This window comes from Ixodes scapularis, unplaced genomic scaffold, assembly GCF_016920785.2.
Source record: "Ixodes scapularis isolate PalLabHiFi unplaced genomic scaffold, ASM1692078v2 PGA_scaffold8__174_contigs__length_109621045, whole genome shotgun sequence".
NCBI classification, from domain to species: Eukaryota; Metazoa; Arthropoda; class Arachnida; order Ixodida; family Ixodidae; genus Ixodes; species Ixodes scapularis.
Genome location: NW_024609883.1, coordinates 31293427 through 31307183, shown reverse-complemented (window position 1 = coordinate 31307183; position 13757 = coordinate 31293427). Strand labels below are relative to the sequence as shown.

The 13757-nt window shown below is 45.2% G+C and overlaps 1 protein-coding gene across 1 annotated transcript in view; it reads left to right on the top strand.

The window, feature by feature from the left end:
• The window catches only part of LOC8031076 (lethal(3)malignant brain tumor-like protein 1), a 47759-nt gene that overhangs the window by 27647 nt on the left and 6355 nt on the right, over positions 1-13757 (top strand). Inside the window, 6 exon segments of the mRNA XM_042286947.1 lie at positions 3661-3892; positions 4992-5309; positions 8176-8275; positions 10881-11030; positions 11213-11395; positions 13584-13642. Of these exon segments, the coding sequence (XP_042142881.1) occupies positions 3661-3892; positions 4992-5309; positions 8176-8275; positions 10881-11030; positions 11213-11395; positions 13584-13642 (1042 nt within the window).

Below are 13757 nucleotides of genomic sequence, written 5' to 3'. Positions count from 1 at the left end.
CAATGATCAGCTATACCTAATCGAGGGGATTTATAAATATTCTTGCTATATGGCAAATATATTTTCTTCAATCACGTATGATTAGGGCTCTTTGTTTTCGGGTTTTATTTTCTTGTCAAGGACCCTTTTATCGTCCATTCAAAGACTACGGTGACTTAGTTTCGAGAATTGCAGGGTCAGCGTGATGAACTAAATTATTAGGGGGAGGGCAATCCTAAACAAGGACACTTGGAGCACAATGGGGAGATGACCATTAAAACAAGATAAAACTTAGTTGAAGTCTTATCTTGTTCCTATGGCTGTGTCCCTATTGTCCTCCGCATTTAGAGTTCCGCTTCCTCTTTTGTGCCCCCTATAGTTTAGTGTTCAAAGCCTCCAAAGCCTTCAATGGGTTTTGCCCATTTTCCTGCTGGGGCCATCTGGCTTAACCTTGATTCTGTTTTGTGTGCTTTTCCATTTTCTAAAACAATTAAAAAGATGTACTATATATATTTTTTGGTAAAGTTACGTCAAAATGAAAAGAACAATTCCCCGTTCAGGGAGTGATGTCACGGACATGAAAATAAAAATGCCGTATTTACTCGCAGAATGAACGCACTTTTTTTTCTGAAAAATCGATGCAAAGTTAGGGGGGGCGTTCATTACGCGAAGTAAAATTTTTGTGTCCGTATTTACTCGCATAATGAACGGACCTTTCATCCTGAAAAATCGAAGTAACTTCTTATCTCTTTGCGCGCCGCGCCCGATCCCGTAACCAAACTAAGCTGTGCAAAAAGAAATCCTCTTCGTTTTCTTTTTTTTAGTTCCTTGTTTCTTTTTTTTTTTTGCCGCCTTTCGCAAGTTGTTTTGTCTGCTTAGGCGAGGGCTCTCCGCTTATCTTTCTTATTTCCTTGCGCGCGGCGCGCGACACCCATAACCGAACTGCGCTGTGCAAAAGAAAAAAAAGCTTTTTTTTTTGTTTTCAGTTCGGCACCCATAACCGAACTGCGCTGTGCAAAAAAAAAAAAAAAAAAAAAAAAAAAAACTCTTTTTCTTTTGTTTTCAGTTCCCTGGTTGTTTTTTTTTTTTTTCTTGTTTTCTTTTTTACTTGCAGCTTTTCGCAAGCTGTTTCGTTTGCTTAGAGGGCTTCTCTGCTCCTCTTTCTTACCTCCTTGCGCGCGGCGCACGACCCCCCGTAACGAAACTGCGCTGTGCAAAAAGAAAAAAAAAAAGAAAAAAAACCTTTTTGTTTTTTTTTAGTTGTGTTTTTTTTTTTTTTTTGCCGCCTTTCGCGAGCTGTTTCGTTCGCTTAGAGCGCTTCTCCGCTTCTCTTTCTTACATCCTTGCGCGCGGCGGCCTGCGAACTTAAAATCCAAACTGCGCTGTGCAAAAAAAAAAAAAAAAAGAGCTTCTCTTTATGTTTTGTTTCTTGCTTCCGTTAGATCTTTGCGATTTTTTTTTAACGCCTTCGGCAAGGCGCTTTGTTCGCCCACGCTGCCCATGCATTCGCGACCTCGTTGCACCAGGATAGAAAAGTGCATTCATTTCGCGCTCGTGGGGGGAGGGGGTCAAAATTTTGACGTCCGAGTTGGGGGTGCGTTTATTACGCGAGTGAAAAAAAAAAGTCGAAATTTTGAGAGCCGACTTGGGGGGGTGCGTTCATTACGCGAGTGCGTTCATTGTGCGAGTAAATACGGTAAAACCCTGAAAGGAAAATTCCTTTGTATAATTAACACAAGTTGTCAGGGGGTCCCTGCTTAACATATACTCATATGCATGCCATTTTAATTTTGAAAATTTTAATGCAATGTGGATATCAACATTCACGAAATTTCTGTTTCTTTTTAAATACACCAGGCACGTGCATGCACCATCCCGCTCTGGAAATAAGCTTTCTTACTGCGCACGTGGCTGCAATATTCATACTTTTCGAAGTGTTGGTTGTGATTGGTTAGGCCATTTGGGTGTGCTTTTTACCAAGCACCGATTGACTGCGGAGAAGCCACACCCGTTGAAACAAGCTCCGCCGGTATTGCTTCCCCGCAATGCACCAGTGCTTGGTAAGAAGCGTGCTCACTTCAAAAAGTATGAATACAGTGTAGACCGCATATAACGTATGTCGCGGGAGTCGCGAAAATCTGCACTATAAGCGGTACCGCGCTATAACCAAAACATCAATTTTTCAGGCCAAAATACATGCCATCAGACAACTTACCTTTGTAAAACAATTTATTTTATGTTAGATGAAAAATAAAGCTTAGTTTGAGGAAAGTCTTTATTTCACCATACTTCTCTCTCAAGTGTGTCACACATTTTGAAAGAAATGAGCGACTTTCGCCTGGCACAGCCTTTTAACGGCGTCGCGGGTTGCGGACGGACGTTGCTAACGTCAGAATTGCTAACCCTAATCACTTTTCTCCGGCGATGAAAACACGTGAAAATTCGCATCCTTTATACGGTACGCGCCAGTAATACCTTCAACTTGAGCACAGGCACGAAATGCTCCAAATAAGAAATCCGGGCGATGTTTGAAAACACAAATGCTTAGAAAGGACCACTGTAGTCGAAGTAACAAACACGACGACACGGGCGTTTCTGCCGTTTTGAGAGTGCCGCCACAACATCGCCGCACGAGTAGGTGGATATTCCCTTCTAGTACGTGCTAGGTTATCATAGCGACACACAACGAAAATTCACTGTCAAGGATAGCGCTTTTACGCGGAACGATGAGCGACGATCACAACCGACGCCTTGTTTGCGGACAGAAGCAGCCGGCCCGTGACCGGCATGCAATGCGCGCGAACACTTCTCCTCGACCTGCGATTGGTCTGTCGTTGCGGTTGTTTCCAATGCAGCGGAGGGACGCACGCGCGTTTACGACACGTCCATGCCTCCCTCAGTCGCTATGGCAACTGAAGCCTCCCTCTTCGCTTCTCCCCGCTTCTTCGAGCAACCTCCTTGCCCCGCCGAGTGCAGCTCGCAGCTAGTGCCGTTATCTAGTGTCGCGCAGAGAAGCGTGCGGTCAGCGGGCTGTTCCAGAAACTGCACTATAACCGGTATTTCCCTTCCCGCGCCTGCATTTTAGGCGGTATGTAATTACGTGGAGTTCTATGGGAGGCGAACCGGTGGTTTAAAAAAGCCACGTTATACCCGGTCCTGCACTATAAGCGGTTACGTTGTAAGTGGTCTATACTGTATCGCAGTTCATCTCAAAGTGAATATCGAATAGCATAATATTTGAAACTACTATTCGAAAATTCGAATATTCGTAAAACACTAAACTTAAGACACGCCTGGTGAAAGAAAGGTCGACCCGTCGGTGTCCAAAATATACCACGGTAGAAACTGTCAGGGTGACTTTGAAAGGAAAAGAGGTGGAGTAAGCGTGAGTTTATCAACCAAAAAAACGTCCTAGGCCATATACTTAAAGAGTTCTGTCGTCAACGAAGCCACTCACCGTGCGCGTGCTTTTCACCGACACTGAAAACGTCGCGAAATAACTACTAAGTGGCTGCGTGAAAATAAATGCCAAAAGTGGAAAACGCCGTTCATCAAACTGGTGGAATGTGGTTCACCGGAAGGGAAGAGGCATTTTGTAGAACCGCCTCGTACAAGAAACTGCCGGGAGCAGTTGCACTCTGCTCCGTGTGACGCACCGGGTGGTCTCGGACGGCGGCGCAGGCGGTGCCTCTGGGGGTGCGCGTGGGCATGAAGCTGGAGGCCCACGACCGGAAGGACCCCCAGCTGGTGTGCGTGGCCACCCTGGCCGACGTGGCCCCGGAATCCGGCCGCTTCCTGGTGCACTTCGACGGCTGGGACAGCGCCTACGACTACTGGGCGGACCCCGGCTCGCCCTGGGTGCACCCCGTGCACTGGGCCAAGGAGCACGGCCACACCCTCACGCCGCCCAGCGGTGAGGCCCCCAAGCTCCGGTCCCCGAAAGGAATTGTCCAGCACGAGCTTCCTACCTTCTGTAACACTTGAGCACGAGTTTCAAGCGTGCACGCACAGCCAAACCTGGACGAAAGGCAACACATGCTGGAGGTGTCTGATGGAAGGAAAACTGTGCTGGCCAATTGTGCATAGATGCACAATTTGGCCAGCACAGTATGATAGCACTGGGCAATGTGGCACGACATGGGCTGCATTGATTTTTGTGTGTGTGTGTTGAGATACCTACAGAGGGTTAATTCTAGAGCCTCAAATCCACTTCTGAGCAGATCTAAAAACGTGGACTGGATTCCAGGATTGGTTTTCGGTTCTGGAGTCCATTCCTGTGCTGAAATCCAGTCCTCTACTGAAATCCTGGACCGGAGACTAAGTCTGGACTGGAATCCAGAACTGCAATCTAGGACTGATCTTCAGTACTGGAATACAGTCCCATGCTGAAATCCACATCTGGAGACTAGTATGTACTCCTGCATTTCAACATAGGACAAATTCTAGCGATAAAAAGTATTTTTACGATTCCGTATGTCCTAGACTCCAGTTCAGTCTTAGACTGCAGCCCTGGATTTCAGTAGAGGACTGCAATTCACTCCTGGAATCCAGTTTTAGGTTTCAGTCCAGCCTTAATATGCTGGCCTAGATTTCAGTAGAGGACTGGAGTTCACTGCTGGAATCCTGTCTTAGATTTCAGTTCAGCCTTAGTCTGCTGGCCTGGGTTTCAGTAGAGGACTGGAATTCAGTCCTAGACTGTAGTCATGGATTTCACTATAGGAATGGATTCCAGGACTGAAGACCAGCTATGTGGAATTAGACTAGTATACCGAATTTCCGTGCTGCACTGAAATCCAATGAGACTGAACTGGAACCTAGGACTGAATTTCAAAACAATTCTGGAATTCAGTCCTACGCCAAAATCTAAGACTAGAGACTAGGACCGAACTGGAATCTAGGACAGGACTCGGGGACCAGTTTTCAGACCTGAAATCCAGGACCGGGGAGTAGGCTTGGATTCCGGGACCGCTCTTTAAGGCCGTGGCAAGCGCTCATTGCGTCTTCCTCTGCAGGCCACAAGGGCCCCTTCTCGTGGGACAAGTACCTGTCGGAGACAAAAGCCACGGCCGTGCCGGGGCGCCTGTTCCGGCCGCGGCAGCTGTGCCCCGGCTGGCGGAGGGGGCTGCGCCTGGAGGCGGTGGACCCCCTGAACCCCCGCCTGGTGCGGGTTGCCACGGTTGCTTCCCTACAGCCCCCCCAGGGCCTGCTGCTGCACTGGGACGGCTGGCCTCCGGGGCCTGCCGGGGACTGCTTCGTGGACGAGGACAGCCCGGACATACACCCCGCCGGCTGGTGCGCCAAGACCGGACACCCCCTGGAGCCGCCGCCCAGTGGGTGCACCCGCTCTCTTCCTTCGGCATCTTTTTCTTTTTTTTTTTTAATGCAGAATTGCATTTTAATGGAAGCTAGCTCAGATTTCATGTTTGTCTATGGCATGTTCCCAACCAGGAACCTAGAGGTTCCCCAGAGTACCCTCAGCAGGAGCTGCCAGATTTTCTCAACCGTCCCCGAGTAAAGTCTCTTCTCAGTTTGCACACTATTTTAGCTTACTGTAAACGACTTAATTTTCGCGGGCTCAAGTTTTCGCGAATCGGGCCAAAGCTGAAAATTTGAAATTATTTGCGGGTTCTAATTTTCGCGAATCGAGTGTAGCTTCCGTAGCGTTCACATATTGCCCGAATTGTTCACGGGACGTATTTTTCGCGAATTGTAGGCGATTCGCGAATTTCGCAAAAATTAGCTCCTTACGAAAATTTTGTCATTTACAGTATCTAAGCCACCCAGCTACACATAACTATGAGCCAAACGCTTCTTAGTGTGTCTGTTATTGGTTACAAGCTCTGTAGGCCCCTGAACTGGTCTGCTGCATCAAGGTACATGGAAAGTGAGGGGGGTTCCCCCCTGGCTATCCGTTTAGGCAAGGTTCCTCGAGATTGAAATATCTGAGGACCCCTGGTTTATGGTGTGCATGGCACACCATGTAATGTCACTTGACATTGTGACGTCACGTGACCATCTAGAGTGGTGCCAGTTACATCACTGGCATTACGCCGGGACATTGCGTAATTAATCGGTGTATGTCGAAACAAGAACGTCGACCCACTGTTGCTCATGCATTGCAATTCTGCGTGCGGTGGTTTTATTCGCAAATTGAATTACAGTTGCAAATTTTTAGTTCTTTTATTTAATAATATTGCGCGTTTATTGAGGGAAAGAAATAAGGCACCTAGTATATGACATAGTATAGCCAACACAAAGCACTAAAACAAGGCACCTAAGTGAATAAAAAGAAAAAAAAGCAGAAAGAAACATTGCTAATATGCAAAATTAATAACTGGGTTTAGCAAAAATAAGCTATAGACTCCAGCATTAACATCAGATGTAACTGAAAACCTTTAATAAGGATTTTCATATAAACACTTCAAAAGTGTTAATAACAAGTTACCACAAAGGCACTCTATAAGCACAGAAAACGCTGCAGGAATGTTTTCATTTTGAATATAGCTGTGGGAGGTAACACAATTCGATCATTAATCATGTTGGGAAAAAATTTTGATGTATATGATGTGCAGGATTCGCCCCACATGTTGGCTCAAATAACCGGACATGATATTCTCCTTTGAACCGTCGGTTCGCCGTGTTTGGCGGGAGTCGGTAATAGGGGTTCCCCGCAATATTTCATGTCCCAGTAGACGCAGTAGACTTTGGTATTCTGCTTATTTCTTATTTCCGTAGTGCACAGTGATCGGGAAAGGCAGTATTTTTTTGGGCAACGGATACATACTTCGCTTCTGAGGACGGGGAACAGAAGGAAATTAAAGAAAAGTAGAAAACCGATAGTGGGTGCTAGTGAGCTTGTTTACAAGCAAGCACCAGGGAATACAGTAGAAACCTGTGGCTACATTTTTCGGGTGACTTTGGTAAAAAGTAAAAACACAGATGGTGCAGCAAAAAATGTAAAAAGTGATATTACACAGAAGGCAACTCTTGCGCAACAATGTTTTTACACGAAGTTTCACGGCTGCAAACTGTCGTATTTGTTTAAAATTAGTCAACTATTGTTTCCGCTTTATTCTTGGAAGGTTTTAAAGTAAACATTTTGCTGGACGTCCACCTGGTTAGGAATGATATTTTTTAAAATAATTATAATCATAATTTTTATTCGAGCTGTTGAGTCTTGGCTATGAAGCGAAATGCAAGTTGATGCCGTTTGACAAGGCATCAACAGTCGTCCAGTCCACATTGAAATGCTCTTCTCAAAACCGGAACCTGTGGAAAGTTAGCACTCTGAGCTTGGCTGTTCGTATTTGAATCAAAATGCATTGTGAATAGCATACCACTCGACCAAGTGTCTCGAAGGATAGAATATTCCCACATGCCTAGTTATTTTCCTTCATTGAATTGGACTTTGGATTTGCCTAGTTGTACCGTTCCATCACTAGCCTGGTATTTAGAGCATTGATCATTCACTCTCTGCTTCATTTTTGGCGAAAAATGGGCATAATTGTGACTTGTTAGGACGGCCTACATGACTATGTACAAAGAGAAGATTCTGGTTATCATTGATGCAGATTAGTGATTATTGTTTTCTCCCCGTATCTGTAACAGACTGTGAAGATAATGAGTTCTGAAGGGGTAGGTGAATTGATTAGGTACCAGAATGTATTTATTATTGGCCACTCGGAGGAACAACAGACATTTTGGTTGAACTTATAGGCACATTGAACTCTCAGAAACCTTTTTCCAATGCCTGGATGGGACATATAATTCACATAATGATAGGACACATAATCAAAAAGAATTTTATCAGCTCACTTCTGTCGCGAGAGTTATTTTGAGCTTGGAGCCTTTTCGAAGCATGCTTCTATTTGAAGACGTCAATCCCGAAATCGAAGCAAGTTTTGGACTTGCTCAAATAATTATTGTGAGATAAATATTCACAAAATGTTTTGTCTTTTCCGAGGATTTTTTTTTTTTTTAATATAAATAGCAGTTTTAAAAATAATTTTGTTGTGTGTGTGTGTGTTTCTTTGGGGGGGGGGAGGGGGGCTGTAATTTTGGGAGTTCAGAAAGAAATGCAAAACGGGTTTTAAATAAAAATAAGCCTATGTACGAAGGAAGCATGTGTAGACAGATGCACATAAGAGTTTCAAAGCGGCTCCAGGCTTGTTGGGACTCAGTCTTTCGGTGTTCCAGGCCACCCTGTGGGTGCCAACGCGCTGCCTGGGACGTGTCCCACCCCCGGCTGCACTGGGCTGGGCCATGTCAAGGGACCCATGTTTGCAACACACCACAGGCAAGTGGTCCGCTGTCTTCCACAAACTCTGATACGGTCAGCTTAGAAGCTCTAAATGAGCTACAACTAGAGCTGGGGTTCTCAAACTAGGTTCCGCAGAACACAGGTTCCACGAGCTGGTATCATGGGTTCCGTGAGTGCCCAAATTGCAGTGCACCCCCCCTCTCCCCCCCCCCCCCTCTCCCCCCCCCCCCTAAGTTTAACCTTCTACAAACTCGGCCATGGATTGAGTTTCATCACTACGAAATACAACAGTTCCCCTTCAAAAACACTATCACAAAAGCTGCGTGCAATATTATCAAAGGTATGAATGCTTGGAAACAGGGCAAAGGAGCAACTTCGGAAGCTGCACGCTCGAGTCGGTGCCTCTCACATATGCTCCGTACAACTGGAGTGTAAACGTATATATAATAGGGGTTTGTGAATATTCGGAATTTCGGATACGAATCAAATATTTTCCTTATTCTATACATATTCGATTTGAGAACTGCATATTCGGAAGTTTTCAAATATTCAGCCACAACCGAATATTCGAAAAAACTGCAAATGGTTGAACAGAACTCAGAATATTCGGGTAAATAAGGAATAATCTGTGTTTCATGCAGTCACGTTTGGCCCTGAACATTCTGAAGTATCTCAGAATGTTTATTCACCGAAATCTATACATGTTGCATTCATTATCGGTTCTGTATCTGCTTTGTTTTTATTTTGCATAAGGCTTTTATCTGCCCCACGAGACAGCAGTAGTTTCAGTTTCTGTTTTTATGAAGCAAGCAAAACAATTGCTTATTTGTCTCAAAATATTTATAAATGTTTGGAAATTAGAAAGACAAAAAGGCTATAAGAACATTTCATCGCCATAGATAACAACTCAATGACTAGGTGGCGCAAGATACCGCCTTTTATAAAAAGTGCAGCCATTAGCATCCGTCCATCCGTTCATCACCTACCAGACAAGTACTAGCCTACCACTGCTTTGTGTGTTTCGTCTGGTAATTTGTAAGCCATGCTAGCTGCTCTGGTTAAATGGGTACTCCACCGGTTTTTTCATTGTCTCCGATTTGCTTGAAATTTTGCTAAACTAACCAACAAACATTGCTAAAATAGTATCCCAAATATTAGGTCAAAATATTGTTTTTTCGCGAAGTTATTGAATTTACAGTTTTGGTCTTCACCATGTTTTTCAAACTGAAAGTCTCTACTGGCAACAACAACAAAGTGACGTCAGTGGAAGGCAGGGGTTAACTTTTTGGACTACAGAAGTTGTTCCCAACGGATTTGAAGCAGTTTCTTGGTGTCAAATGAGTGCTTTGGAAGCTCGCTCCCGTATCTGCGCTCCAGCAAGGAACAAATGATTGGCATATTCTATTTTTAGACTACTTGCTCGACTGGCAAGCCTGCCTGCCACTGACGTCACGGCACTGAAAAGTGTGCGAATATTTGAATATTGGTTTTTGCACTATTTTCATTTGCCGATTTCACAATACCTGTTATGAATTTCGCGATGCTGAATAGCACAGTGGAAAGGCTAAAGGCCGGGGAGTCAGAAAATATAGTTAGTTGAGGTAGCTCAAAAAATCGGTGGAGTACCCCTTTAATGCTAGTACTGTCCTTGTTCGAACATGTTCTCGGATTATCATCTCAGCCGCAGTTGATGAGCCAGCAAGCAAGCAAAAAACGAAAGCCGGGAAGCCTTCTCTGGCAGTACCACACAAAACACTCGCCGGTGACAGCTCAGTGCAAGTCGTGTAAAAAAGTGTTCTTCAAACGTTGATAGGAACAAGCACATTGCTCCAAGAGTACCTGAAACAACCCCTTTTGTTGATAAAAAAAAATATTAAAAGAATGTTACGTGCAGGCTGTCAAGGAGTCAACCGACATAATAATATGGTTCAACAGAGGAAGCAGCCCTTGTCGCGGTTTCTTATTACTGCACACATATTCTATATTCAATTCAATATTCGAAGTCTGATTTTTTCTATATTCAAATTCGATTTGTATTCGAAAATTTAAATATTCGCACACCCCTTATTTATAATTATCACCACTGCCCATTCGCCAAAGATGTTTGTCTTTGAGCAGATATGCAATAACAAAGGCAAAGAAACATTGGTTTTACGAAGCAGATTGGTTTTACGAAGCAGATGAATTAAAACATTCCCACGTTTCCTTAACAAACGCAAGGTTCCCCAATAAATCGCCGATGTCGCTAAGGCCCCGTGGGACTGCAGAATGTGTTCAAAAGTGTTTGGATGTCACAAACTAAGCTTCTCACAGGAAAAAAAAAAAAAGTTTAACATAATTTTTATGTTGCAAGGCACAGTTTGAGTTGGAAGTGGTTCCAAAGAAGGCTTCCATTTCAAGACGTCGGCCCGAAAATAGAAGCGTGTTTTGGAACTGCTCCCGACTCAATATGCAATACATATTGGAATACATTTTATGCAACAAATATTGCGACATATATTACGATAAATTTTTTCTGTTTTCAGGGAAGTTTATTTTATGCGATTCGAGTACTATCCAGGGGCACTTAAGATGTGTTTCTTGGGAGTTCAGTAAGCGGGACAATTGTGTTTACTCATGAATAATCCTCGTCCTTGTGCAGTGCTTACGGCTGCCCGTACTCCAAGGAGAACCTGGAGCGAGACGGCCCCGTGCCAGACCGGTTACACGGCACGGACCCTGGGCCTGGTGCCAAGGCACCGGACGCGGAGGTCTGCACCGCACCCCCGGCTGACACCAAGGACGGGCTTAGGTGGGTCTCCGGGACGGCGTCCCTTTTAATTAATTATTAACGCGAAAGCCTATATGTCTCATCGTTCAGTCGTCCTTCAAAGTCCTTGAACAAAAACAGGCATCCGCCATTAAATTGTCCCCCATTAAATTGCGAGCGCTCTCTGAGGCTCCGGCCATTCTCCTACCCGGGGTTCCGTGCAGGCGCTGCCCCACGCCGGGCTGCAACGGCAGTGGCCACCTGAACCAGAAGTACTCGGTGCACCACAAGGCGTCGGGGTGCCCCCTGGCGGAGCGCAGTGCCCAGGGGGACGACAGCAGCCAGGACAGCGTGCAGAGCACCGCCGCCCCGCCACAGGCGCCCCGCGGGAGGGGACGCCCCCGCAAGTGAGTGCGCGCCCGGCTCTCCTTTCGAGGTCGCTTTCGACGGGCCGACTCAACATCTTAACGCGGAAGCTGTGCGGCTGCGGAGCTTTTTTGCATTTTACTTCGAACTACAGGCGTGCAACGAAATTTGCTCGTACTCTAATGCACTTTCCACCACTATATTAGTCTTGATGACATTCCTTTGTCAGAGAAAAACGAGAGAAAATTGATGATGGCTCATTCGCGCCAATAGTGTCGCAGAGTGTGTGCCTTGACGTTCAGACACCTACTCGCGTACAGCGTCGCTCTACCTTATTGCTAGAGTTCTGTGATTTTGGGGTTTATTATTTTTGAAATTGGTGTTTTTTTTTTTTTTTTCTCGGTTTCTTTTTCCAAACAAATTCAATGTTTTTTGGTGTCGATTTCGGGTGTATTATGTAAAAAATGGCCTTTATCGAGGCTTATGTTGAAGAAAACAGGACACAGCCGTGGAATTCGCCAACATCACGGCGTAAGATATAATGATGCGGACACTGCGCGCATTGCAGCTGCCACATAAAGTCCTTTCCTCTCCTTGGTTGCAAACGGCACCACCAGGTGGTTCCTCGATATGTGGCTAAGGGCAGCCTTTCGTGGGCCCGGTTTCCCACGCTTTTCTGTGGGAGACTTGCTTGTTTTTAAAGTTGTTTTCAGAGTAGGCCACGTCATGTGAAACTTGGCACTTCCATTACGCATGTTGCTTCGGTGCAGCTTTGACATTGACCCTAGTTTCGTGCCTCAATGGTGGCAGTAATGGTTTTATGAAAGCATTAAAGTGGAGAGATCTCTGGCACGGTGTTCAAGCCAGTGGCTGTCAAGGTCAGAGCAGATGCTTTGAGCAGAACAAGTGCGTGCCCAAAGTCCGAAACAAACCCCCCCCCCCCCCCCTTTTTTTCTCTTTTTTTCTTGTTTGGTTAGTGGAGACGTTGTTAACATAGGCTACTCGGGCGCACGTCACTAGGACTTTAGCTCATCGATCGCTTGGCAGCATTTGCCGTGCTTTGTTTACTCACATATATATGTGGTGCAATAAAAAAGTCCTGAGACCGATTTTGTAGCGTAAAAAGAGTGGGTAGCACGGTGATGCACACGCAGCAGTCGAGGGCTGGGACCTTCCTGTGTCATTACGCCAAAGGGCATTTATCTGTGAACATTTCAAACTGCGTTACACAAGTTTTTGTGACCACATGCACGAGCACAGTGGCGATTTCACCATAGACTGTAGACCAGAGCAATAGCGAACATGAATTCTGCGTCAGATTCAGCGAATCTAATACAGAGACCTTTGCAATGATTGAGCAGGCTTATGTCAAAAAGCGGTGAATTGTGCAAAGTGTTTTGAGTGGCACTCACGCTTCAAGAATGGCAGAACATCACTGGAACAAAAAGAAAAAATCTGAGAAAGTCGCCCTACCTTCCCCGAGGCAAATATTTATTGGTGAATATAATAGAATTTATAAGCCATAATATATAGAACCTCTAAAGCACTAAAAATGCCTTTACTTAGAGAAACTTTGAGCGCATGCGCAATCACTTCCCTTTACTATGGAGGAGGTAGCCTCTCGGTGACTCTTCTACACCCTCATGCCACAGTGCCTCGTGCAGTTCCTCTGGTTTCAGTCTGATTTTTGTTTGCTTTTTTAAAAATGAGCCACTCCGCACCCAAGCAATTATTCGGTAATGTCTCGACATCATAGTGTAGTGTCGAGCACAAAAACATTTATTGTTTTTTGGGATGTTGATCTGCCTCGAAGCTAGTGTTTGAGTAAAACCAAAAATAAGTAAGGTGTGGGGAAGCAGTTAAGGGGCAGATCTCTCGATAGTCAAACGAAAACAATTTATTCGAGGATGATCATTTAAACTATATTGTTCCATTACCTTTGGCCAATGACAGTGGTTTTCAGGGGAGCATGCACATGGCGTGCAGCCGAGAACAAGTGTTACTATATTTTGGATGAGAGCGACCGTTGGAGTAGGTTGTGTTTTGTGAAATAAACCTCAGCTGCGTTTGGAGATTTGTGTTGTCCTGTCCTTCCGTTTCCCCACCCTCCAGTTTAAGAATGTCGAATGAAAGTTGCACGCAGTTCTTTACAAGAGTGTTGGGAAAGAGATGGGGGATACCTTAAGACCAAGCGTTTCACTGCAAGCCTGCTCCGTGTCCTTCTCGCAGAAACAAGGTGCCCCCAACGCCGACCAGCAATGGACCGCAAAAGGTGTCCAAGGTGGAAGGTGGGTCTTGTACAGTCGCACCCATTTATAACGAAGCCAGTTATAACGCAACAGCGCGGCTGTAGTGAAGCGATCACAATTTCTTATTCCCGCTTGTACTTTTTCAATTTACAGT